Source organism: Pelophylax lessonae (genome assembly GCF_965119305.1).
Source record: "Pelophylax lessonae genome assembly, chromosome: 4".
Classification (NCBI taxonomy): Eukaryota; Metazoa; Chordata; class Amphibia; order Anura; family Ranidae; genus Pelophylax; species Pelophylax lessonae.
Window position 1 is genome coordinate 375,460,189 of NC_138771.1, and position 26,837 is coordinate 375,487,025.

The 26,837-nt window shown below is 47.8% G+C and overlaps 1 protein-coding gene across 3 annotated transcripts in view; it reads right to left on the bottom strand.

Annotated features, from left to right (window-relative positions):
• Window positions 1–2,705: 2,705 nt before the first annotated feature.
• Window positions 2,706–26,837, bottom strand: part of LOC309552100 (rho GTPase-activating protein 7-like) — a 211,255-nt gene continuing 187,123 nt past the window's right edge. For all 3 annotated transcript variants that reach the window (XM_082252880.1, XM_082252881.1, XM_082252879.1), the window contains one exon: window positions 2,706–2,869. In XM_082252880.1, coding sequence (XP_082109006.1) covers window positions 2,779–2,869 — 91 coding nt within the window. In that variant the 3' untranslated portion in view covers window positions 2,706–2,778. The remainder of the gene's footprint in view (window positions 2,870–26,837) is intronic.

The following is a 26,837-nucleotide window of genomic DNA, read 5'->3' on the forward strand; positions in this document are numbered from 1 at the left end:
CCTGAATGGTTGCCATCCAGTCATGAGAGCTGTCAAACCAAGTCTCAGTTATCCCCACAAAATCTAAGTCCTCCTCAAACATCAGCAGCTCCAGCTCTCCCATCTTGTTGGCCAGGCTTCTGGCATTGGTATATAAGCCTCGTAATTTTGATGTTTTTAGGCTGCTCTCTTGATTTTTCCCCGTACCCACCCTGGGTATAGGAGCTCCGAACACCCTACCGCTAATGCCCCCATTTCTGCCCTCTGAAACTTGCTTTCCACTGGCTAGTTCTACATCTGTACCCTCCCCCCCATTCCCTAGTTTAAAAGCCCCTCTAACTTTTTGGCCATCCTCGCACCCAGTACGGCTGCACCCACCCCATTTAGGTGCAATCCGTCCCTACCAAAGAGCCGGTGACCGACTGAGAAGTCGGCCCAGTTCTCCAGGAACCCGAAACCCTCCTTACTACACCAGCTCCTCAGCCACTCGTTAACTTCCCTAATCTCCCGCTGCCTCTCTGGTGTGGCTCGAGGTACAGGTAGTATTTCGGAAAATACTACCTTGGAGGTCCTAGTCCTCAACTTAGCGCCTAAGTCCCTGAAATCGTTTAGGACTCTCCGTCTTCCTCTGCCTATGTCATTGGTACCCACGTGTACCATGACAGCTGGGTCTTCCCCAGCCCCACCCAATAATCTGTTCACCCGATCCGCGATGTGCCGAACCCGAGCACCCGGCAAACAACAGACTGTTCGGCGCACACGGTCTTTGTCACAGATACGTGTACGTAAAGGTTGTGGGAGCTGCCTCAGATCCGGCCTCGTTGGTGGCTCCAATCGCTTTCTAGTAACTCGGCTGGGCTCGGAGATGCTCTGGAGCACGGGTGATGTCACTACCGGATGATCAGGATCCTAAAGCCATGTGGGGGAGGACAAGCTGCAAAGACAGGTCTAGCTGATGGGAGGAGCGGAGGATCAGTGATATGGTGAATGGAGGAGACCTATTAAAGTAGTATACATCCAATGGTGCCAAAAGAAATTTGAAGAGATCCTGCACATATGGCCTGTACTGGCAATTGGGTTTACATGTGAAGGTAGGACCCTTATGAACCCTTATGTTCATATACAAACCCACCTCTTCAAAGATGGCCCCTAATAAAGCCTGATAAGGGAGCACGCATGCTCTGAATGCGCGCCACACCTGCTGACCCTGAACCCAGAAGTAGCATCACCCATGCTCTCGAGCATCTCCGAGTGCCACCGATTTCCTAGGAAGCGCTGGGAGCCACCAGCGTGACTGGATCCGAGGCAGCTCCCACAAAGCATTTCTCCTGGGGCAGAGCAGATGATCCATATCCTACTACTTGCTGGCTTCTACCTTCCTTTGTGAGTGTAGTCCTTACAATTTTATGATTAAAATACCTTATTGCTATGCTTAGATGGCGCTGCTTTTTGTCTCCTTGCACAGTGACTGATCACTGTGATAGCCAATCAGAGGCTATCACAGCGCTCAGGTTATCCCAGAAACGGGAGTCCTGGGTCCCAATCATTAGTATGGGACCCGGGGGTTCCCGGTAAGAGCCCAGTCTCTGTGCTGGGAGCACGCTTTGCGTCACGCTTTTAGTACAAGGCTAGATACGCATATATGAGAATCTACAGATAAAGACCCACTTCAGCGAGGCCGCATATATGCATACTATTGGTGGGAAGGGGTTAGGGAGGACTAAAGAACCATTTGTTTTACCTAAAAAATGTTTCTAAAAAAATGTCCTATATATACATACATACATACAATAACATACACACATACTGCTCAAAAAAATTAAAGGAACACTTTTTAATCAGAGTATAGAATCAATTAACTCCTGGGATATTGATCTGGTCAATATCTGGACTAACCTGCTGCATCATTTTTGCCCTTTGATTTTCAGGGCGTCTTTAAAGTCAGCCCTCTGTAGGTTGATAATTTTAATTTCCATCAAACAATGTAGCATCCTTTTCTTCCTAACACATTACCCAGTCCATATCAGTATAGATATCCATCATGATATTTTTCCGCATTGAGATCTGATGTGTTTTCAAAGTGTTCCTTTAATTAGTTTGAGCATTGAATATATATTTAATAAAGCTTTGTCATAATATATAATTTGTACATTTGGGTTCTCCATCCACCACACGGCCAGCTTTCCATCAGCGATGACCAGTGGGAGCGATTTCCACTACTGTGCTGCTAGCGGGCAGACTAACATGACCACCATCACTGAGGACATTCCTGTGACCCCCACCACACAAGATATGCTTATCTTTATTCATGTGAGTTGCTAATTGTATGGTCTCCAATAAATGTTGTTAACTCCTACACTTAGAGGCACCTCCCCTTGTATTCTTTCATCTTTGCTAAAATCTGGTTTCTATTTCTATGTTGATGACAGACCTAAGTGGATGGACTTTTTAGCTTTTTTTTAATCTCTATGTCACATTGACTCTTCCTATGGACTTTATTACTGCAGGTTATATGTGAACTAGTGTGTTTGTGCCTTAGCCTGGTGTTTATATATAATAAATCTTTGTCTAATATATACATTTGTACATAAATAAAATCTATATTTACGTAATATGAAATTGACACAAATTCAAGTACCTTTTCTACGTATTAAAAAAAAGAAAACTACATGCAGAAATTATTTAAACGTAGTCAAAACAGTTCATCAGATTGCCTTGGCTTTCCTGGTCACATTCATTTTGTTGCAAAGTCTTCAGGAATCATCATCCATGTGGCTTTTCAGTGCATGTCTTCATTGCTTATTTCTTGTCAAAGGAGCTTTTTATTCTCCGGATCTCAGTGGCACACATGTGCCCAAAAACTCTATTGTACCACTCAGTTGTACGACCCCTGTAAAACAAAGCTTCACTCAGTATGTGAAAAGAAAAAACAAAAAAAAAAAACTTACATTGTACTAAGACTATATACCAGTGTTTCTCAACCTTTTTACAGGTGAGGCACCCTTTAAAATTATGGACAATCTAGAGGCGCCCCATTCTAAAATGTAAAAAACTATTCTAATAGCTTTACAGAATGCAGCAACATCCACAAAGGAAGGACACCCAATGTTAGAAGTGATTTATTCTTCCAGAGCAAATACACTTTTGCACACTGGTACTGACGTAATCCAATGTTTCTCCTCTCCCTCAATTCCTCTCTATCAGTCAGCTAAGGTCACCCCAGTGCTGAGGGAGAGGGGCACAGGAGGATCAAACAAGGATGCTGTGAAGGCAACAGACATCCTCCTTATTAACAGATGCTGTAATTGGTTATTAAAATGCCAGTGTCTAGAAAGTCATAATGGTGCATAATGACAACCTGTGGCTTTGTGTAGCCAAAAGGCAGGCTTGAGGCACCTGCTAGCTTGTATACAATTTTTAGGCATTTTGTCAAGGCACCCCTAAAGAAGCCTCAATGCACTCTGGTTGAAAAAGGCTGCTATATACTGTAGCTACATAAATAATAACATATCTTCAGCTAAGGAGTAATACTCAAAAAAAATAAATAGTAAAAAGCATGTGACTTAAGCCCCGTACACACGTACCGATTGTCGGCCGTAAATATTCGGCCGCCGACCGATCGGCCGATTGTAGGCTTGTTAGTATGATGCTTCCGACAGCCAACAGCGCATTTTCGGCCGAACAGAATCTGTCGTGCAGACTTTAAAATATTTGTTGGCCGTCACCAGAATGGCCGATTGTTCACCAGTCAGTACAGAATTCGGCCAACAAACAGCAGATTAGCAAGACTGGGCATGCTCAGAGAAGAAAAAACACACGGAAAGTTAACCATCACATGACATCACTTCTGCAGTCGACTGTTGTTGGCCGACAAAATTCGTGTGCAGTCTTTAGCACTTTTCAGCCGACAGGACAGCACCGGACAAAAGACGGCCGATCGTTCGGCCGACATTCGGTACGTGTGTACGGGGCTTAAGTGTCACCTAAGTAAAATCTTAAATATGAAGGTAAAATAATAAACACATTGAAATAAGCACCTAAGCAATAAGTGAACCTAAAAATTAAACAAAGTAGCGCTGTGACACACAACCATTAACCACAAGGATAATAGAATAATAAAGTGCTAGAAAAGTAAAGTCCATCAAGGTCCATAAACAGTGCAATGATGCTTTATGGAAATTCCTGGTGGATATACACAAGCCATCACTTGTGCTTGTGAGAGACACCTCCCCCTCCAGGGAGAAACTCACCCAAAACATATTGCTATTCATTCTCATAATTGGCTATCAAGGGCTTGATTATATTGGCCAAAAACCTTAGGATAAATCACCATTGAATCACTCCTACATCCAGAAGATGGCCCACCAAAGCATATAAAAGAAGAAAAAGAAACAGCCTCCAATGGTTTAGTAAAATCTGCAATGGCCACTTTCTTTAATTAAAAAACACACTCACAAAGGGTAAAATATTAAGCATTTATTTCATTATTAAAAGTGGTGTCAGGTAGTAGTGAACAATGATAGCCTCAGCCTCTCCCCACATCCTGAGCTTACAGGAACCTCCTGCACGCCAGTTCTGTCTCTGACATCAATTCCGGTTGCTGTGTAGCCACACTCCGATGCATTTGATCTTTCAGATTTCGTCACAGGGGGTGGCTACACGGCTCGGCAACCAGATATATATATCTCTATCTATACATACACACATACACTCCTCCTCAGTCATTATGCCCCACTGTTCCAATTCACTGGTATACAGCGATAGATTTAGTGTCACCTTGGAGGAGTGATGCTGGATCTTCATGTCAGACTGACGAAAAGAAGCTTATGGATCCCTTAGTTAGGGAAATGTGTGAGAAGGTCGCCTCTGAGGAGAGGATCTTCTCACCAGCCTTATTTAGCAAAATTATTGCGAAGTATGTGCCTTTGCCAAAATGCCTAACTTGTTTTTTTCCTTACAGGATGTGTAGGGCTTATACAGTGTTAGTCAGGATGTTATGTCACCCACCGAACCAAGTTTGTTTGGTGGGGGGTGCATTCTCCTAAATGCACCTGATGTGTATGTATATTTTGTACAGCAGATGTCTATATTTTTTCACATAACTTATTATTGTACATTTTTCCATTCTTACATTTTTCAGGTTTGTGGCATACTCTGTGAATTTTTTCCAGTAGGGTTTTTTGTAGGGGGCGACTGCCCCAGGGCCAATGGGGACATGGCTCATTTTTGGTGGGGGTGGATGTAGCACCCTCCTAGGTAGGTGCTATGTAGATAAAAGATTAGCAGCTCCATCTGCTTATCAGGGGAGCCTGATTGTTAGTTTTGCCTGTTGCATGTGTACATGTGTGTTTCATTTGGTCTGAGGGAGCATCGGGGGGAATCTGTGTCGGCCGTGTCCCTTGGACACAGCCGATCACAGATCGTGGTGAATGGCCAATCACAGCGGCCATTCACCACGTGATCAAGCCGTCCAATGTGAGATGATCTCATATGTAAACATAGGAGATCATCTCTCATCGCCGGCGCTCCTTCCTCACACAGAGCCTGCGTGTGAGGAAGGAGGGAGAGCTGCACAGCGCCGGGGACACAGAAAAAAGTAATCAGGGCACCGATCACCAGTGCCCTGATTACTAGAGGTACACCAAACACACCTTCAGTGCCCACCATCAGTGTCCCCCATCAGTGCACACAATCAGTGCCCATAGTGCTGCCAGTCAGGCACTGATGAGCACTGACTGGCAGCACTATGGGCACTGAGTGTGGGCACTGATGGTGCTACCCATCAGTGCTCATCAGTGCCACCCGCCAGTGCCCATCAGTGCCACCCGCCAGTGCCCATCAGTGCCGCCCGCCAGTGCCCATCAGTGCCGCCCGCCAGTGCCCATCAGTGCCACCTCTCAGTGCCCAGCAGTTCCACCTCTCAGTGCCCAGCAGTGCCGCCTCTCAGTGTCCAGCAGTGCCGCCTATCAGTGCTCATCAGTGCGGCATATTAGTACCTCTTCATCAGTGCCACCTCATCAGTGCCCATAAGTGCCACCTCAGCAGTGCCCATAAGTGCCACCTCATCAGTGCCCATCAGTGCCGCCTCATCAGCGCACATCAGTGAAGGAGAAAAAATTATTTATTTTCAAAATTTACTCGCAAAAAATAAGAAAAACTTTTTTTCTCTTACGTCCTCCGACAGTCGCCGCCTCTTCATATTCGTCACATATGGGTATTAGACTTTGCTCCGAAGGAGTAGCTAGGCAACAGAATATGTTAACATTAAAGCTTTTAACATATCCCACCCTCAAGGGGTGGTCCCCTCAGTCAATACCCTCCTACTTCCTGCAACCATATCTCAGTTTTAATGTCTAGCTTGTCAGGAGTGGCTGGCTCTCTCTGTGCTGGGGCTTTGTGCCCCAGACTCTTTCTTCTTTTTTGATTTTTTGTTTGAGTTTTCTCTCTACCTTTACTTAGCTGTTCTTTTTGTCAGCTTTAGTTAGTTCTTCGGATGAAGAGGATCATGCGGGCTGGGTCTCAGGCTGATCCCCCTGGTCGCAGGTCGTGGGACAGTGGCTTCCCAGCCTGCCATCGAGCGTTCAGCCAGGTAACGCTCCTGGCACAGTGAACGACCCATCCCTGTTCGGTGCAGGGATGATTGGTGAGGTGGCTACCTCACTGGACGCTGTGCGGTTTCTTAACCCCCATTCTGTGCGTCTTGTATGCGACTCTCCCTGCCTCATGTGCAGCGGCTTGTTCGCCTGTGCGGGTCCCCCACGCCACTGTGAGGTAAGTGTATTTATGTGGGGACCTGTCTGTCTGGGGGGGTGTCAGTCTGGGACTGTGTAACCTGCCTCTATTCACACTGTTTGTCTCCCTATCTCTCGGCTGCATGCTGTGGGCTGCAAGGGGGGGGGAGCTGTGTGACACTGTGTGTGTCAGCCTTGTCAGTGTGAGAAGCTGTGTGCTGTGGGGCATGTTTTGTGGCATGTTTGGGCATTATACAGCGATCGCTGCGGCGATCTGACATGTTTTTTTATACAGACATGTGTGCATTACTGTACTGTGGAGCGGCGGTTTCGGCGCCAAACGGCGCCATTTTGCCTACACTCGCTCCGGCCGCATGTTCTACATGCATGGCGGCCATTTTCTTGTAGCCTCCCATAGGCTTTCATAGAGCGCCCTGGCAGCATCACTTCCTCTTCTCCAGGAACACCGATCGAGGCAGCAGCGGCGGCGAGGGTCTCCTCAGGTTTTATCCTTCCTATCCATTGCCTGTGTCAGTTTTATTGTCCCTGTGGGGGTCTCATTGTGCTTGTGTGTGGTGCGGTGGGCTGCGCTCGCCGCGTGTGTTAAAGGGGCAGTTAACCCTTTATTATCCGGCATTTGTTATAGGGGCAATGGATTCTCAGGAGGGCAAATTTCCTACCGCCTTGGTGGAAGGCCAGGGGACCGCTATTTCCCCCCCAGGGGGGGATTTAGCCACTATTGTGGCTGGCCTTGCTGCTCAGGTGCAGATGCTGGTGGCTGCTCAATCTACTAAAAGACCCAGAGTTGCTCTTTCCTCTGATTCTGAGGGTGAAGGTGATGGGGCTGTTATGGCGGGGGCCTCCTTATCGGGGTCCCGCTCCTCCCTGGATCTAGTGGGGTCCGAGGTGGAGGCTGAAGTTGAAGGGGTTGATAATTCTCCCCCTGGCTCGCCTGAAGAGCTTGCAATCATGGATGAATTGATTGCTTCCATAAAGCAAACGCTGCGTTTGCAGGATGAAGTGTGTCCCCCCGCTGCCTTGGCGGCTTATGGGACGCAGAGAAAACGCAGGACGCCGCAGTTTTTTCCCTGCAATGATGATTTTCAGCGCGCTGTTAAGGAACAATGGCGCAATCTGCGCAAACCTTTTGCTGTACCAAGTAGGTTCAAGCTGCGTTATCCTTTCTCGCCTTCCACTGATGAAAGGTGGTGTGTGCCTCCCCCAGTGGATCACGCAATTGCGGTTTTAAACAAATCCACTGCGATTCCTGCAGAGGATTCCCCTGTGTTCCGTGATGCCACGGATAGGAGATTGGAGTCTCTTGCCCGTCATACTTATTCTGTTACGGGTTCTATGCTTAAGGCTCTGTTTGCTTCTCTCATGGCGGCCCAGGCGATCGCAAGTTGGACGCAGATGCTTAGGCGCGTCCTAGTGGCCGATTCGGCCTCGCCGGCGACCCTGGATATGGTGGATCAAATCCACCAGGGTGTCATGTATCTGTGTGATGCGGACTTGGACCTAGTTCCGTTGGCTGCACGTGTGCACAGCGTGGCGGTGTTGTCTCGCCGCCTGGTTTGGTTGAAATGTTGGTCGGTGGACCAGTCTTCACGTAAGACCTTAGCCAATCTGCCTTATGATGGGTCTCGCCTTTTTGGGGAGTCCTTGGATGTGTTGATTAAGGGGATCACCGGAGGTAAGAGCACTCTCTTGCCCCATTTCCCCAAGGCTAAGGGGGCTTCTGGGAAGAAGCATGCTAATTTTCGGCCCCCTCAGGGGTCCTTTCGTGCCTTTCGGTCGCACTACAAGGGCAAACCATTCAAAGGTCAAGGCTCTCAGAAGAAGCCCTGGTCTGGGAAACAGAAGTCCGGTCAATCCGGATCCGCAGCCCATAACAGTGCGGCCTGAAGGGGCGCCCTCGCCCAGTTTTGGGGTGGGGGGACGCTTGCTCGGTTTTCTTCAGCCCTGGTTGGCCCGCGTGCGGGACAGATGGGTTCAGGAGATCGTTCGATCTGGTTACAAGATCGAGTTTCTCTCTCGGCCGGAGAGCAGATTTTTTCCCTCAAATCTTCAACTGTCTCCAGAGCGTTTACGGGACCTGCACCTGGCGGTGCGGGACCCGAGGGCTCAGGGAGTGGTAGTTCCAGTGCCTCATCGGGACAGATTTCGGGGGTTTTATTCCAATCTGTTCACCGTACCCAGAAAGGAGGGCAAGGTTCGTCCAATTCTGGACTTGAAGGCTCTGAACCGCTCTGTGCGGGTTCGCAAGTTCCGCATGGAATCCCTGCGGTCGGTGGTGGCTGCCCTGGTTCCGGGGGAATTCATGGCCTCCATCGATTTGAAGGATGCGTATCTTCACATCCCCATTTTCGAGGGTCACCAGAGGTACCTTCGATTTGCCATTGCGGAGGATCACTACCAGTTCGTGGCGTTGCCTTTTGGTCTCGCCTCGGCTCCGCGGGTCTTCACCAAGGTGCTTGCACCGGTTCTGACATTATTGAGGGCCCAGGGCATTTCTGTCCTGGGGTATCTGGACGACATTCTGGTTCGGTCTGCGACCAGCCAGGGTCTGGAGAAGGACCTGTCTGTCACGATGCAAACTCTGCAGGAGTTTGGTTGGACGATAAATTTTCCAAAGTCGACGCTGAGTCCGTCGGTTCGTCTTCCCTACCTGGGAATGATTCTGGACTCGGTGCAGGCGAAGGTCTTCCTGCCGGAAGACAAACTCAGAACTCTTCAGGAGGAAGTCAGGTCCCTCAGGGACGTTCCGCACTCGTCTCTGCGGACGTGCATGAGATGTCTGGGATTGATGGTCTCGGCCTTCGAGGCGATTCCCTTTGCCCAGTTTCACACGCGGGGTCTCCAAGCGGAGGTCCTGTCCATGTGGGACGGGCGACCTCAATCTCTGGATCTTCAAATCTTGTTGAGTCATCGCACCAGAAGAGACCTTCTGTGGTGGCTCCAGTCCCCGATGGTGTCCGGGGGCAAGTCGTTTCATCCGATCTCGTGGACGGTAATCACCACGGATGCCAGCCTGTCGGGCTGGGGTGGTGTTCTGGGCGTTCTGTCCGCCCAGGGGACTTGGTCGGAGGGGGAGTCCTCCCTTCCGATCAACATTCTGGAATTGTGTGCGATAAATCTCTGTCTTCATCGCTGGACGGACCGGCTGCTGGGCTGCCCGGTTCGGGTGCAGACGGACAATGCCACGGCGGTGGCCTACATCAACCACCAAGGGGGCACCAGGAGTGCCCGAGCGGCTCGAGAAGTGGCCGACATTCTGTCTTGGGCCGAGGCTCATGTCCCGGCGATAACGGCGGTTCACATTCCGGGGGTGGAGAACTGGCAGGCGGACTATCTGAGTCGCCAGACCCTGGATCAGGGGGAATGGTCTCTCCACCCGGCTGTCTTCCAGATGTGGACCTGTTCGCGTCTCGTCTCAACAACAAGGTGAGAAGGTTCGTGGCAAGGACGCGCGACCCTCGGGCAGACGCGTCAGTGGCCCCGTGGCATCAGTACTGGCTGATATACGCGTTTCCACCGATTCAGTTGCTGTCCAGGTTCCTTCGCAGGTTACACTCGGAACGCAGCACGGTGATTCTTGTGGCACCGGACTGGCCTCGCCGGTCCTGGTACGCAGACCTCGTGAATCTGGCGGTCGACGCCCCGTGGCGTCTGCCTCTTCGAGACGATCTCCTGTCTCAAGGACCGATATACCATCCTGCTTTACAGTCGCTGGCTTTGACGGCCTGGCTGTTGAGACCGAGGTCCTGAGGGAGAAGGGTCTCTCCCCAGAGGTCGTTCATACCTTGATCAACGCGAGGAAGTCTTCCTCGGGGAAGGTTTATTACCGTACTTGGAAGGCCTATTTTGCTTGGTGTGAGTCCAGGGGATTTTCTCCCCGCACGTACTCGGTTTCCCGAGTGCTGTCCTTCCTTCAAACGGGTGTCGATCAGCGTTTGGCGCTGGCTACGATAAAGGGTCAGGTGTCTGCGCTGGCCGTTCTGTTTCAACGTCCCGTGGCTTCTAACTCCTTGGTTGGCACTTTTGTTCAGGGTGTGCGGCATCTGGTTCCTCCTAAGAGGGATCCTCTGCCCCCTTGGGACTTGAATCTCGTTCTGTCTGTGTTGCAACGTGCTCCTTTTGAACAGATCAGGGAGATCTCGTTGTCTATGTTGTCCAAAAAGGTCGCCTTTTTGGTGGCGATCACTTCGGCTCGCAGAGTGTCGGAGCTGGCAGCTTTGTCCTGCAAGTCTCCGTATCTGGTTGTTCATTTGGATAAGGTGGTCTTGCGACCTAATCCTTCTTTTCTTCCGAAACGAGTTTCGGAATTCCATCTTAATGAGGATATTGTCTTGCCTTCGCTGTGCGCGAAGCCTAAACATCCAAAGGAGGTGAGATTACACTCTCTGGATGTTGTTCGGGCGATAAGGGTTTACCTTAAATCGACTGAGTCTTTTCGAAAGACGGATTCCTTGTTTGTTCTTCCAGAGGGTCCTCGGAAGGGCATGGCGGCGTCGGCCTCTACCATCGCCAAATGGATCAGGCAGACCATTGAACAGGCCTATGCTTTGCAGGGGAAGGTTCCCCCTGTGCCTGTGAAGGCGCACTCTACTAGATCTCTGAGTACGTCTTGGGCCTGTCGTCATGGGGCTTCTGTGGCCCAGGTGTGTAAGGCGGCGACTTGGTCGACCGTACACACTTTCACAAAATTCTACAAAGTAGATGTTCAGGCATCTGCGGATGCTTCCTTTGGCCGCAAGGTTCTTAGTGCGGCGGTTCCCTAGGGTCCCTTGTGGGGACCACTGGCTGTTGGGATAAGGTTTTTTTTTTTTTTTACCTGGTTATTTGTTTTTTCCTGGGTTGTTGCTCCTGTTGAGCACCTGTTTTTTCCTGTTGCCCAGCTGGGTTCCTTCCTTTGGTAAGGTTCCTTTCTTTGATGTGGAGACTGCGTTGCCTTTTCGGCGCGGATGCGTTTCCCACCCCTCATGTTTGCACTGCTTTGGGACGTCCCCATATGTGACGAATATGAAGAGGCGGCGACTGTCGGAGGACGTAAGAGAAAACGGAATTTTTGTAAAATCTTACCTGTAAAATTCCTTTCTCTGAGTCCTCCGACAGTCGCCGCCCCCGCCCCTCTTTTGGGGTTTGGTTGTATACTCTACTGCTATTCCACTAAAACTGAGATATGGTTGCAGGAAGTAGGAGGGTATTGACTGAGGGGACCACCCCTTGAGGGTGGGATATGTTAAAAGCTTTAATGTTAACATATTCTGTTGCCTAGCTACTCCTTCGGAGCAAAGTCTAATACCCATATGTGACGAATATGAAGAGGCGGCGACTGTCGGAGGACTCAGAGAAAGGAATTTTACAGGTAAGATTTTACAAAAATTCCGTTTTTTTTCAAAATTTTCTGTCTTTTTTTCTTTTTTTTTTATAAAAAATAAAAAACCCAGAGATGATTAAATGCCACCAAAAGAAAGCTCTATTTGTGTGAAATGGGTACAGTGTAGCATGACCGCGCAATTGTCATTCAAAGCGTGCGAGCGCTGAAAGCTAAAAATTGGTCTGGATGGGAAGGGTGTTTAAGTGCACAGAAGGCAAGTAGTTAATTTCCATTAAGACACTTTTTCCACACTCAGGACAGGAATACGGCTTTTTCCCCGTGTGAGATCTCTGATGTGTGTAAAGATGTGGCTTATCTGAAAAACATTTCCCGCACTCAGGACAGGAATATGGCTTTTCTCCTGTGTGAGATCTCTGATGTATAAAAAGATTGAACTTCTTTGAAAAACATTTCCCACACTCGGGACATGTGTGTGACTTCTCACCTGTGTGAGATCTTATAGACTCATTAAGACTAGATTATGAAAAACTATTATTTTATGTTTTGAAAAAAGGCATAAAGTCCATCTAGTTCAACCAGTAGAAAATGGTAAATAAACTCAAAACCTCCATATACAGAATCCTATAATCCACAGTTGATCTAGTTCCTTCCTCTAGGAAGGAAAAAACCTAAGTTAGACTTACTGGTAACTGGTAGGAGTCTTTCAAGCAGTGGCGTAGCGTGGGGGGTGCAGGGGGGGCCGGCCGCACCGGGCGCAACATCTGGGGGGGGGGCGCATCTGCAGTGTCACTCTGTCTGTCTGACTCTGACATACACAGTTCACACACTGTCTGCAGCTGCCTCCATCTTTAGGCTGGGAGATGTCCAGCGCGGCCACCCTATGGCTGAAAATGGCGGGTCAGGGCAGGGCTGGACTGTGCCTCACCTGTCTATTGGTGTAGGGTGGGGTGGCGTTGCAAGCCAAGCACCGCCTATGCTGCCTCTCCTCACTGCTCGGTCAATTTCGCAGCGAGTAAGTCAGCAGCCTGGCGCTGTCACAGAGTGGGTTTTTTTTTTTAATCACCTGATTAGAGCCAGAGGCTCCAATAGGCTTCAAAAAGGTGGACCCTCCCACCCATTGTGTGACAATAGCGAATGAAAATTTGCTATTGTCACACGGATCCTCCTGGCCAATCAGGAAGCGGGTCCCAGACCCGCTTCCTGATTGGACGAAAGGCAAACGCATGCCATTGGCCGAGGAGGAGGCGGGAGGACTCGAGGAGATGCAGGGAACTGAGGAGAAGCCACCGCTGCAGGTAAGTCTCTCTGCATTGAAGGGTTCACGCTGGTCTGTCTGCATTGAAAGGGGGCACGCTGGTCATTCTGCATTGAAAGGGGGCACGCTGGTCTGTCTGCATTGAAGGGGGCACGCTGGTCATTCTGCATTGAAAGGGGGCACGCTGGTCTCTCTGCATTGAAAGGGGGCACGCTGGTCATTCAGACTTGTATTTAAATGCATTTTATTTTAATTAATAATTACATTAGTATTTTCATAACAAACAATACATGTGCTTAGGGGGTAAGGGTTTCTTTAACTAATCTAGTGGAAGAGACTCGAGTGCTAAAATCCCACGGGTTAGGGGGCGCAAATTACTTGCCTTGCCCAGGGTGCTGACAACCCATGCTACGCCACTGCTTTCAAGACAGCACCTGAGAAAGCATAGCTCCACCAACTTTTCTCAAGAAACAATGCAACTTCCAATCTTTAGGGGGCCTCCACCTGACATCAGTTGTAGAAGAGTACCTCAAGTCAAATTGGAAGACAAACAGGAACATACAAGAAAATAGACAATAAAAAAACAAAGGACTCCTAGAAATACAATTACCAATAAGTCTAACTTGGGTTTTCCCAATTTGTCTGTCAGGACAGCACTTGAGAGGTTATTAAGTTTTTTACCATCAGGTTGAAGGACCTTCCTGCCAAAAGACTGACCTAGCTGAAAATAAACCCATTCTTGACCACATGGCTGCTCTATAGACCTGATCCAGACTTGCACCAGCCCTTTGTGCTCAAGATGCTGCCACTGCTCTTGTAGAATGAGCAAAGATCCCTGTCAGAGCAACCATACTCAAAACTGCACAAGCGCTTTAAAAGCTAATTTAACCCTTTCGCTGCCAGGCCCTGTGCTCCACTTTTAAACTTAGCTGGCAAGGTTATTCTTTGCAATTTTTCCTCTGCTTTTTTATTTTTCCCTTACAGCTTTCAGAGTTTGTTAAAGACCCCCAAACCATATATTTTCTGAAAGCACAAGACCAGTAGAATACAAATAAGGTGCTACAGATTTTAAGGGCACAATGATATTTGGGCAAATGTTTATCAAAGCAATATTTTTGCTAAAAATATACTAAAATCATTATTACATTTTACAAAATTCCTGCTAAATAAAAAAGCTGACCTGTATTGAGGTAATAAATTACCTCTTAATCCAGATAATCTCAAAAACCCAAAGATCAAGCTTCCATCAATAGTGGATCTTCAATCTTGCTAATCTTAGACCGATATGTGAGGGTGAAATAGAAGAAATAGCCTCTTACCAGATAACACTAAACAGTGAGCCTTATTTGTGAATAGGCACTTTCCACATGTGAACAAATGAAATCAAGTGAGGTGACACCACGGTGGTAGTGCAAAGTTCTTACCAGAAACATGTAGAGGGTAGGCATAAACCACTGTTGTTTATACGGATGCACCAGATAGAAGGTATCCAATGGCAGCTTCAATGCGTGGGCTGAATGTTTCTCCACTCCACCATATCCAACTCACCGATGTGGCTGGCAATACTGTACTCTAATGTGGCTCCCCCATAAAAGATATAAAGTGCCAATAGTGCATTATCCTTTTTAAAAAACTTTATTAAAAAAAAGAAACACACTTGCATGGCAAATGGAAGGAACTGGGCATAAACAATGGTTCCAAGTGTACCGAACGTGACCGCCTTCAGTGCGGAACACGAGGTGTGGCATGACGGCGTGGCTACTCCCCCCGACGCGTTTCTCCTTATCAGGCTTCAGTTGGGACCGGAGCCCAGCTGAAGCCTGATGAGGAGAAACACGGCGGGGGGAGTAGCCACGCCGTCACGCCACACCTCGTGTTCCGCACTGCAGGCGGTCACGTTCGGTACACTTGGAACCATTGTTTATGCCCAGTTCCTTCCATTTGCCATGTAAGTGTGTTTCTTTTTTTAATAATTTTTTTTTTTTTTTAAAGGATAATGCACTATTGGCACTTTATATCTTTTATGGGGGAGCCACATTAACAGTATCGCCAGCCACGTCGGTGAGTTGGATATGGTGGAGTGAAGAAACATTCAGCCCACGCATTGAAGCCGACATTGGATACCTTCTATCTGGTGCATCCGTATAAGCAACAGCGGTTTATGCCTACCCTCTACATACTTCTGGTAAGAAGTTTGCACTACCACCGAGGTGTCACCTCACTTGATTTCATTTGTTCACATGTAGAAAGTGCCTATTCAACAATAAGGCTCACTGTTTAGTGTTATCTGGTAAGAGGCTATTTCTTCTATTTCACCCTCACATATCGGTCTAAGATTAGCAAGATTGAAGATCCACTATTGATGGAAGCTTGATCTTTGGCTATTTGAGATTATCTGGATTAATTGGAGGACTTTACATACAGTGCTTTACGAAAGTATTCGGCCCCCTTGAACTTTGCGACCTTTTGCCACATTTCAGGCTTCAGACATAAAAATATAAAACTAATTTTTTGTGAAGAATCAACAAGTGGGACACAATCATGAAGTGGAAGGAAATTTATTGGATATTTCAAACTTTTTTTAACAAATAAAAAACTGAAAAATTGGGCATGCAAAATTATTCAGCCCCCTTAAGTTAATACTTTGTAGCACCACCTTTTGCTGCGATTACAGCTGTAAGTCGCTTGGGGTATGTCTCTATCAGTTTTGCACATCGAGAGACTGAAATTTTTGCCCATTCCTCCTTGCAAAACAGCTCAAGCTCAGTGAGGTTGGATGGAGAGCGTTTGTGAACAGCAGTTTTCAGTTCTTTCCACAGATTCTCAATTGGATTCAGGTCTGGACTTTGACTTGGCCATTCCAACACCTGGATATGTTTATTTGTGAACCATTCTATTGTAGATTTTGCTTTATATTTTGGATCCTTGTCTTTTGGAAGACAAATCTCCGTCCCAGTCTCAGGACTTTTGCAGACTCCATCAGGTTTTCTTCCAGAATGGTCCTGTATTTGGCTCCATCCATTGTCCCATCAATTTTACCCATCTTCCCTGTCCCTGCTGAAGAAAAGCAGGCCCAAACCATGATGCTGCCACCACCATGTTTGACAGTGGGGATGGTGAGTTCAGGGTGATGAGCTGTGTTGCTTTTACGCCAAACATAACGTTTTGCATTGTTGCCAAAAAGTTTGATTTTGGTTTCATCTGACCAGAGCACCTTCTTCCTCATGTTTGGTGTGTCTCCCAGGTGGCTTGTGGCAAACTTTAAACAACACTTTTTATGGATATCTTTAAGAAATGGCTTTCTTCTTACCACTCTTCCATAAAGGCCAGATTTGTGCAGTATACAACTGATTGTTGTCCTATGGACAGAGTCTCCCACCTCAGCTGTAGATCTCTGCAGTTCATCCAGAGTGATCATGGGCCTCTTGGCTGCATCTCTGATCAGTCTTCTCCTTGTATGAGCTGAAAGTTTAGAGGGATGGCCAGGTCTTCTTAGATTTGCAGTGGTCTGATACTCCTTCCATTTCAATATTATCGCTTGCACAGTGCTTCTTGGGATGTTTAAAGCTTGGGAAATCTTTTTGCATCCAAAACCGGCTTTAAACTTAACCACAACAGTATCTCGGACCTGTCTGGTGTCTTCCTTGTTCTTCATAATGCTCTCTGCGCTTTAAACGGACCTCTGAGACTATCGCAGTGCAGGTGCATTTATACGGAGACTTGATTACACACAGGTGGATTCTATTTATCATCATTAGTCATTTAGGTCAACATTGGGTCATTCATAGATCCTCACTGAACTTCTGGAGAGAGTTTGCTGCACTGAAAGTAAAGGAGCTGAATAATTTTGCACGCCCAATTTTTATGTTTTTTGTTAACAAAGTTTGAAATATCCAATAGATTTCATTCCACTTCATGATTGTGTCCAACTTGTTGTTGATTCTTCACAAAAAATTACAGTTTTATATCTTTATGTTTGAAGCCTGAAATGTGGCAAAAGGTTGCAAAGTTCAAGGGGGCCGAATACTTTCACAAGGCACTGTATTGTATATATATATATATATATATATATATATATATATATTTTTTTTTTTTTTCACCATTGTTACAAATTATATGTTTTTGCAGAAAGAATTTTCACATATGGTTTTTCACACTGTATGAAGATCACCATAATATTTGGGTCATCTCAGATGTCATATGTTTAATATTTATGATTGTGTTGAGAGCACTATACCTTTTTTCACATTTATTTTCCCCATTTTAGTGCTGCCGCATAATTGCAGGGTTAGCGCACCTTATTTTCTTTCACAATAAATAACCACTATTTGTAAATTTTAGATTGTGCTTTTTTGGGAAATGGTGAAAATCAAACATATGCAAACATGGAAATATCCAAATTTCTCAAAAAAATCTAGAGGTTTTCATTGTTCCCTTACAGCTTTCAGATTTTAAGACCCCCCTAACCATATTTCTCTTACGTCCTCCGACAGTCGCCGCCTCTTCATATTCGTCACATATGGGGGTATTAGACTTTGCTCCGAAGGAGTAGCTAGGCAACAGAATATGTTAACATTAAAGCTTTTAACATATCCCACCCTCAAGGGGTGGTCCCCTCAGTCAATACCCTCCTACTTCCTGCAACCATATCTCAGTTTCAATGTCTAGCTTGTCAGGAGTGGCTGGCTCTCTCTGTGCTGGGGCTTTGTGCCCCAGGCTCTTTCTTCTTTTTTGATTTTATGTTTGAGTTTTCTCTCTACCTTTACTTAGCTGTTCTTTTTGTCAGCATTAGTTAGTTCTTCGGATGAAGAGGATCATGCGGGCTGGGTCTCGGGCTGATCCCCCTGGTCGCAGGTGGTGGGTCAGTGGCTTCCCAGCCTGCCATTGAGCGTTCAGCCAGGTAACGCTCCTGGCACAGTGAACGACCCATCCCTGTTCGGTGCAGGGATGATTGGTGAGGTGGCTACCTCACTGGACGCTGTTCGGTTTCTTAACCCCAATTCTGTGCGTCTTGTATGCGACTCTCCCTGCCTCATGTGCAGTGGCTTGTTCGCCTGTGCGGGTCCCCCACGCCATTGTGAGGTAAGTGTATCTATGTGGGGACCTGTCTGTCTGGGGGGGTGTCAGTCTGGGACTGTGTAACCTGCCTCTGTTCTCACTGTTTGTCTCCCTATCACTCGGCTGCATGCTGTGGGCTGCAAGGGGGGGGGGGGAGCTGTGTGACACTGTGTGTGTCAGCCTTGTCAGTGTGAGAAGCTGTGTGCTGTGGGGCATGTTTTGTGGCATGTTTGGGCACTATACAGCGATCGCTGCGACGATCTAACATGTTTTTTTATACATGGATGAACATGTGTGCATTACTGTACTGTGGAGCGGCGGTTTTGGCGCCAAACGGCGCCATTTTGCCTACACTCGCTCCGGCCGCATGTTCTACATGCATGGCGGCCATTTTCTTGTAGCCTCCCATAGGCTTTAATAGAGCGCCCTGGCCGCATCACTTCCTCTTCTCCAGGATACACCGATCGAGGCAGCAGCAGCGGCGAGGGTCTCCTCAGGTTATATCCTTCTTGTCCATTGCCTGTGTCAGTTTTATTGTCCCTGTGGGGGTCTCATTGTGCTTGTGTGTGGTGCGGTGGGCTGCGCTTGCCGCGCTTGTTAAAGGGGCAGTTAACCCTTTATTATCCGGCATTTGATATTGGGGCAATGGATTTCTCAGGAGGGCAAATTTCCTACCGCCTTGGTGGAAAGCCAGGGGACCGCTGTTTCCCCCCCAGGGGGGGATTTAGCCACTATTGTGGCTGGCCTTGCTGCTCAGGTGCAGATGCTGGTGGCTGCTCAATCTACTAAGAGACCCAGAGTTTCTCTTTCCTCTGATTCTGAGGGTGAAGGTGATGGGGCTGTTATGGCGGGGGCCTCCTTATCGGGGTCCCTCTCCTCCCTGGATCTAGTGGGGTCCGAGGTGGAGGCTCAAGTTGAAGGGGTTGATAATTCTCCCCCTGGCTCGCCTGAAGAGCTTGCAATCATGGATGAATTGATTGCTTCCATAAAACAAACGCTGCGTTTGCAGGATGAAGTGTGTCCCCCCGCTGCCTTGGCGGCTTATGGGACGCAGAGAAAACGCAGGACGCCGCAGGTTTTTCCCTGCAATAATGATTTTCAGCGCGCTGTTAAGGAACAATGGCGCAATCTACGCAAACCTTTTGCGGTACCAAGTAGGTTCAAGCTGCGTTGTCCTTTCTCGCCTTCCACTGATGAAAGGTGGTGTGTGCCACCCCCAGTGGATCACGCAATTGCGGTTTTAAACAAATCCACTGCGATTCCTGCAGAGGATTCCCCTGTGTTCCGTGATGCCACGGATAGGAGATTGGAGTCTCTTGCCCGTCATACTTATTCTGTTACGGGTTCTATGCTTAAGGCTCTGTTTGCCTCTCTCATGGCAGCCCAGGCTGTCGCAAGTTGGACGCAGATGCTTAGGCGCGTCCTAGTGGCCGATTCGGCCTCGCCGGCGACCCTGGATATGGTGGATCAAATCCACCAGGGTGTCATGTATCTGTGTGATGCGGACTTGGACTTAGTCCCGTTGGCTGCACGTGTGCACAGCGTGGCGGTGTTGTCTCGCCGCCTGGTTTGGTTGAAATGTTGGTCGGTGGACCAATCTTCACGTAAGACCTTAGCCAATCTGCCTTATGATGGGTCTCGCCTTTTTGGGGAGTCCTTGGATGTGTTGATTAAGGGGATCACCGGAGGTAAGAGCACTCTCTTGCTCCATTTCCCCAAGGCTAAGGGGGCTTCTGGGAAGAAGCGTGCTAATTTTCGGCCCCCTCAGGGGTCCTTTCGTGCCTTTCGGTGGCACTACAAGGGCAAACCGTTCAAAGGTCAAGGCTCTCAGAAGAAGCCCTGGTCTGGGAAACAGAAGTCCGGTCAATCCGGATCCGCAGCCCATAACAGTGCGGCCTGAAGGGGCGCCCTCACCCAGTTTTGGGGTGGGGGGACGCTTGCTCGGTTTTCTTCAACCCTGGTTGGCCCGCGTGCGGGACAGATGGGTTCAGGAGATCGTTCGATCTGGTTACAAGATCGAGTTTCTCTCTTGGCCGGAGAGCAGATTTTTTCCCTCAAATCTTCAACTGTCACCAGAGCGTTTACGGGACCTGCACCTGGCGGTGCGGGACCTGAGGGCTCAGGGAGTGGTGGTTCCGGTGCCTCATCGGGACAGATTTCGGGGGTTTTATTCCAATCTGTTCACCGTGCCCAGGAAGGAGGGCAAGGTTCGTCCAATTCTGGACTTGAAGGCTCTGAACCGCTCTGTGCGGGTTCGCAAGTTCCGCATGGAATCCCTGCGGTCGGTGGTGGCTGCCCTGGTTCCGGGGGAATTCATGGCCTCCATCGATTTGAAGGATGCGTATCTTCACATCCCCATTTTCGAGGGTCACCAGAGGTACCTTCGATTCGCCATTGCGGAGGATCACTACCAGTTCGTGGCGTTGCCTTTTGGTCTCGCCTCGGCTCCGCGGGTCTTCACCAAGGTGCTTGCACCGGTTCTGGCATTATTGAGGGCCCAGGGCATTTCTGTCCTGGGGTATCTGGACGACATTCTGGTTCGGTCTGCGACCAGCCAGGGTCTGGAGAAGGACCTGTCTGTCACGATGCAAACTCTGCAGGAGTTTGGTTGGACGATAAATTTTCCAAAGTCGACACTGAGTCCATCAGTTCGTCTTCCCTACCTGGGAATGATCCTGGACTCGGTGCAGGCGAAGGTCTTCCTGCCGGAAGACAAACTCAGAACTCTTCAGGAGGAAGTCAGGTCCCTCAGGGACGTTCCGCACTCGTCTCTGCGGACGTGCATGAGATGTCTGGGATTGATGGTCTCGGCCTTCGAGGCGATTCCCTTCGCCCAGTTTCACACGCGGGGTCTCCAAGCGGAGATCCTGTCCATGTGGGACGGGCAACCTCAATCTCTGGATCATCAAATCTCGTTGAGTCATCGCACCAGAAGAGACCTTCAGTGGTGGCTCCAGTCCCCGATGGTGTCCGGGGGCAAGTCGTTTCGTCCTATCTCGTGGACGGTGATCACCATGGATGCCAGCCTGTCGGGCTGGGGTGGTGTTCTGGGCGTTCTGTCCGCCCAGGGGACTTGGTCGGAGGGGGAGTCCTCCCTTCCGATCAACATTCTGGAATTGCGTGCGATAAATCTCTGGTGGCCTACATCAACCACCAAGGGGGCACCAGGAGTGCCCGAGCGGCTCGAGAAGTGGCCGACATTCTGTCTTGGGCCGAGACTCATGTCCCGGCGATAACGGCGGTTCACATTCCAGGGGTGGAGAACTGGCAGGCGGACTATCTGAGTCGCCAGACCCTGGATCAGGGGGAATGGTCTCTCCACCCGGCTGTCTTCCAGATGTTGTGCGCGAAGTGGGGTCTTCCAGATGTGGACCTGTTCGCGTCTCGTCTCAACAACAAGGTGAGAAGGTTCGTGGCAAGGACGCGCGACCCTCGGGCAGACACGTCGGACGCGTTAGTGGCCCCGTGGCATCAGTACAAGCTGATGTACGCGTTTCCACCGATTCAGTTGCTGTCCAGGTTCCTTCGCAGGTTACACTCGGAACGCAGCACGGTGATTCTTGTGGCACAGGACTGGCCTCGCTGGTCCTGGTACGCAGACCTCGTGAATCTGGCGGTCGACGCCCCGTGGCGTCTGCCTCTTCGAGACGATCTCCTGTCTCAAGGGCCGATATACCATCCTGCTTTACAGTCGCTGGCTTTGACGGCCTGGCTGTTGAGACCGAGGTCCTGAAGGAGAAGGGTCTCTCCCCAGAGGTCATTCATACCTTGATCAACGCGAGGAAGTCTTCCTCGGGGGAAGGTTTATTACCGTACTTGGAAGGCCTATTTTGCCTGGTGTGAGTCCAGGGGGTTTTCACCCCGCACGTACTCGGTTTCCCGAGTGCTGTCCTTCCTTCAAACGGGTGTCGATCAGCGTTTGGCGCTGGCTACGATAAAGGGTCAGGTGTCTGCGCTGGCCGTTCTGTTTCAACGTCCCGTGGCTTCCAACTCCTTGGTTGGCACCTTTGTTCAGGGAGTGCGGCATCTGGTTCCTCCTAGGAGGGATCCTCTGCCCCCTTGGGACTTGAATCTCGTTCTATCTGTGTTACAACGTGCTCCTTTTGAACAGATCAGGGAGATCTCGTTGTCTATGTTGTCCAAAAAGGTCGCCTTTTTGGTTGCGATTACTTCGGCTCGCAGAGTGTCGGAGCTGGCGGCTTTGTCCTGCAAGTCTCCGTATCTGGTTGTTCATTTGGATAAGGTGGTCTTGCGACCTAATCCTTCTTTTCTTCCGAAGCGAGTTTCGGAATTCCATCTTAATGAAGATATTGTCTTGCCTTCGCTGTGCGCGAAGCCTAAACATCCAAAGGAGGTGAGATTACATTCTTTGGATGTTGTTCGGGCGATAAGGGTTTACCTTAAATCGACTGAGTCTTTTCGAAAGACGGACTCCTTGTTTGTTCTTCCAGAGGGTCCTCGGAAGGGCATGGCGGCGTCGGCCTCTACCATCGCCAAATGGATCAGGCAGACCATTGAACAGGCCTATGCTTTGCAGGGGAAGGTTCCCCCTGTGCCTGTGAAGGCGCACTCTACTAGATCTCCGAGTACGTCTTGGGCCTGTCGTCATGGGGCTTCTGTAGCCCAGGTGTGTAAGGCGGCGACCTGGTCGACCGTGCACACTTTCACAAAATTCTACAAAGTAGATGTTCAGGCATCGGCGGATGCTTCCTTTGGCCGCGAGGTTCTTAGTGCGGCAGTTCCCTAGGGTCCCTTGTTGGGGACCTCTGGCTGTTGGGATAAGTTTTCTATCCCCTGGTTATTTGGCTTTTCCTGGGTTGTTGCTCCTGTTGAGCACTTGTTTTTCCTGTAGCCCAGCTGGTTTCCTTCCTTTGGTAAGGTTCCTTTCTTTGATGCGGAGACTGCGTTGCCTTTTGGCGCAGATGCGTTTCCCACCCCTCATGTTTGCACTGCTTTGGGACGTCCCCATATGTGAGGAATATGAAGAGGCGGCGACTGTCGGAGGACGTAAGAGAAAACGGAATTTTTGTAAAATCTTACCTGTAAAATTCCTTTCTCTGAGTCCTCCGACAGTCGCCGCCCCCGCCCCTCTTTTGGGGTTTGGTTGTATACTCTACTGCTATTCCACTGAAACTGAGATATGGTTGCAGGAAGTAGGAGGGTATTGACTGAGGGGACCACCCCTTGAGGGTGGGATATGTTAAAAGCTTTAATGTTAACATATTCTGTTGCCTAGCTACTCCTTCGGAGCAAAGTCTAATACCCCCATATGTGACGAATATGAAGAGGCGGCGACTGTCGGAGGACTCAGAGAAAGGAATTTTACAGGTAAGATTTTACAAAAATTCAGTTTTTTTCTGAAAGCAAATACCCTGTAGAATAAAAAGAAAAAGGTTAACCTGTATTGAGTTAATAAAGAACAAATATTTGTAACTTTTAAATTACGCCTTTTTGCAAAATGGTGAAAATTGATGGTATGCAAAAATGTAAATAATGGTGAAAACTGAATGTACACAAAACTGTAAATAATTAAAAATTTCTCTAAAAATCTGGAGGTTTTCATTTTTCACTTTCAGAGTTTTTAAAAGACCCCCCCAAACTATACATTTTCTAAAAGCAAAGGGCCAGTAGAATTAATCTGAAGAGTCTGCTGAACAATTCTGTTACAGTATAAGTTCATATTCACTGAAGTGACCATGAACTTATAGCAGTACGTACAGCGTATGGACCTGGCCAGCTGCAAGCAGTGCTGTAGGTCCATATGGACCTGGCAGTAAAAGGGTTAAGCCATCTGATTATGGATTTTAGTGGTATTTTTTATTTGTAATTTACGGCTACCCAAAAATAGCACAAACAAAATTAGATTTCCTGAAACTTTTAGTGATATCCCGGTAACAAATCGCACATCTTCTGACGTCTTATTTGTAAAAATTCTTCTTCCTAACTGTAAAATGCAGAAGGACAGGAAATAGGAAGAATAATATCTTGTGTAGGAATGAGGATACCTTTGGCAAAAAAAAAAAACAGGATCAGTTTTGAGAACATGTCGGTACCCGTTGTATATTGTTTATTACACTATGGGGACATCACACTGTTGAGGCAGAGATCATGTACAATGCCTGGCTGAGCCGATATCACTATATGTCAGTGCCACACTAGTTATATTGATCACCCCCACACCGGTCATATTGTCTCTGATCATCGCCACACCAGTTACAGTGTCCCTGGTCATCGCCACACCAGTCATATTGTCCCTGTTCACCTCCAGACCAGTACGTTTCCCAGGTCACAACCAAACCAGTCGCAGTGTCACCACACCAGTGTAAGTCAGCAACGGTATCCCTAGTTGTCATAATTGTTTTGTCCCTAATTGTCACCAATTGTCAACACACCAGTCCCAGTGCCACCTGACCAGTGTAAGTCAGCAGAAGTGTTTGATTGCTGCCACACTAATCCCCAGTGTCTCCAGACCAGTGTAGCCAGCAACAATGTTCCTGATTCTCCCCCCCCCCCCCAAACCAGTGCATTGTTGCCTCTGCCAAATGCCTGTACTGACCCTGGCATGTTTATTCACCATACTTCTGCCTATTGCCTGGGTTAATCCTTTAACTATTTGCTGACCATATTTCTGCCTGCGGCCTAAACTGACCTATCTGCACGTCTGACCGACTAGTTCCTGTGAGACACCAATACCAGCCATTTCCTGCAGACAACTGCACTCCTGGAACCACAGGAACTCTTTTGTTCTTCCTTTCTTCTTCCTCCTGTACTTCCTGGTCAGTGAACATGACATTCCTGGGGATAGCCATTTACCAGTAGATTAGGCTTGCTTGGCTTATGGAAACTGGGGCTACTATAGGTGACGCTAGACTAAGCTATATTCCCTGACCACTCGTAGTGACTCGTAGTATATTGGTTTTAAAACAATTGGTTAAATCTGTGTGATACACAAGATACAATGGGGTTGATTTCCTAAAGGGGAGAGTACAAAATCTGGTGCAGCTCTGCAGAGAAACCAATCATCTTCCATTTTTTTTTTTTCAAAGCTTAATTGAACAAGCTGAAGTTAGAAGCTGATTGACTACCATGCACAACTGCACCAGATTTTGCACTCTCCAGTTTTAGTAAATGAACCCTAATGTCTGGTATATAATCCTACTAAGTATACCCATGCTATGTGTGAGAAATATCTTATTAAATTGACAACTTAGTGTAAATAAATAGTGTAAATAAATTAATTTTCATTTTCCAAAAACTTGTGGCAAAAAAATGAAGTCTTCAAAAGACTCACCATGCCTTTTAAAAATACTTTGGGGTGGTTGCTTTCCAAAACGTGATCATTTTGTGGATGTTCCCACTATCCTTGTGCTCCAGGGCCTCGAAAAATGTGAAAGGTAGTCAGGAAATTAGATGTGTAATTTATCCCCCTATAATTCCTAAAGATGCTCCTTGGATTTTGGACTACTCTATGCCTGTGAAAAACTCTCACACCTGTGGTATGGCCATACACGGGAGGAGTAGCAGAATGTGTTTTGGGGAGGAATTCTAAGTATGCCTATGAAGTGTTAGAAATATCTTCTTAACCCTTTGGTACCAGAGCCACCCAGCCCTTTAATGGTTTTTTAGATGCCGGGAGCCTAGACACGGTCTAAGATCATGTGACCGCTGCGATTGGCTGTCACAGTGGTCACATGATTGGAAGGCTCCCAAACACGAGCAGCGATTGGAAGCTTTCCATTAGGGCACACGCTCACGGCACAGCTGGTTTTGCAATGCTGCACGCACATATGCGGCTGCTCTGCGCCAAGGCCCACCAGCAGAGAGGTGGCATATTTACATGCGCCAACAGGTTAATTGACCACTTTGTTTTGAAAAAATAAATTTTTATTTTCTTTCCTATATTTTCCAAAAGCTTTTGGCAAAAAAATCACATTTTCAAACTCCCTATGTCTTAGTTCCAAAATGGTGTAATTTTGTAGGTGTTTATACTGTCTGGGTGCTCCAGGGCATTCAAAAATGCGTTAGCTAGTCAGGAAATTAGATGCGTAATTTATGCTCTTAAAAGCCCAAAGGAACTCATTGGTTGGGCACCTTTATGCATCTAGGCTGTGAAAATGTCTCACACATGTGGTACCTTAATACTCAGGAGACATAGCAGAATGTGTTTTGGGGTGCAATTACAAGTATGCCTATGCAGTGTGTAAGAAATAGCTTGTTAAAATTACAACTTTGTGAAAAAACTTTTTATTTATTTCTTAATTTTCCAAAACAATTGTGATAAAAAAAGTTACAACTTCAAAAAACTCACCATGCCTCTTACTAAATATCTTGGACTGCCTACTTTCCAAAAATGGGTTATTTGGGGGTTATTTGTACTGTCCTGATATTTTCGAGCCGCATGAAATGAGACAGTCAGTACATCAGAACCAATGAATTTTCACATATACTGTAAATATTTCATAGTTTGTAGACT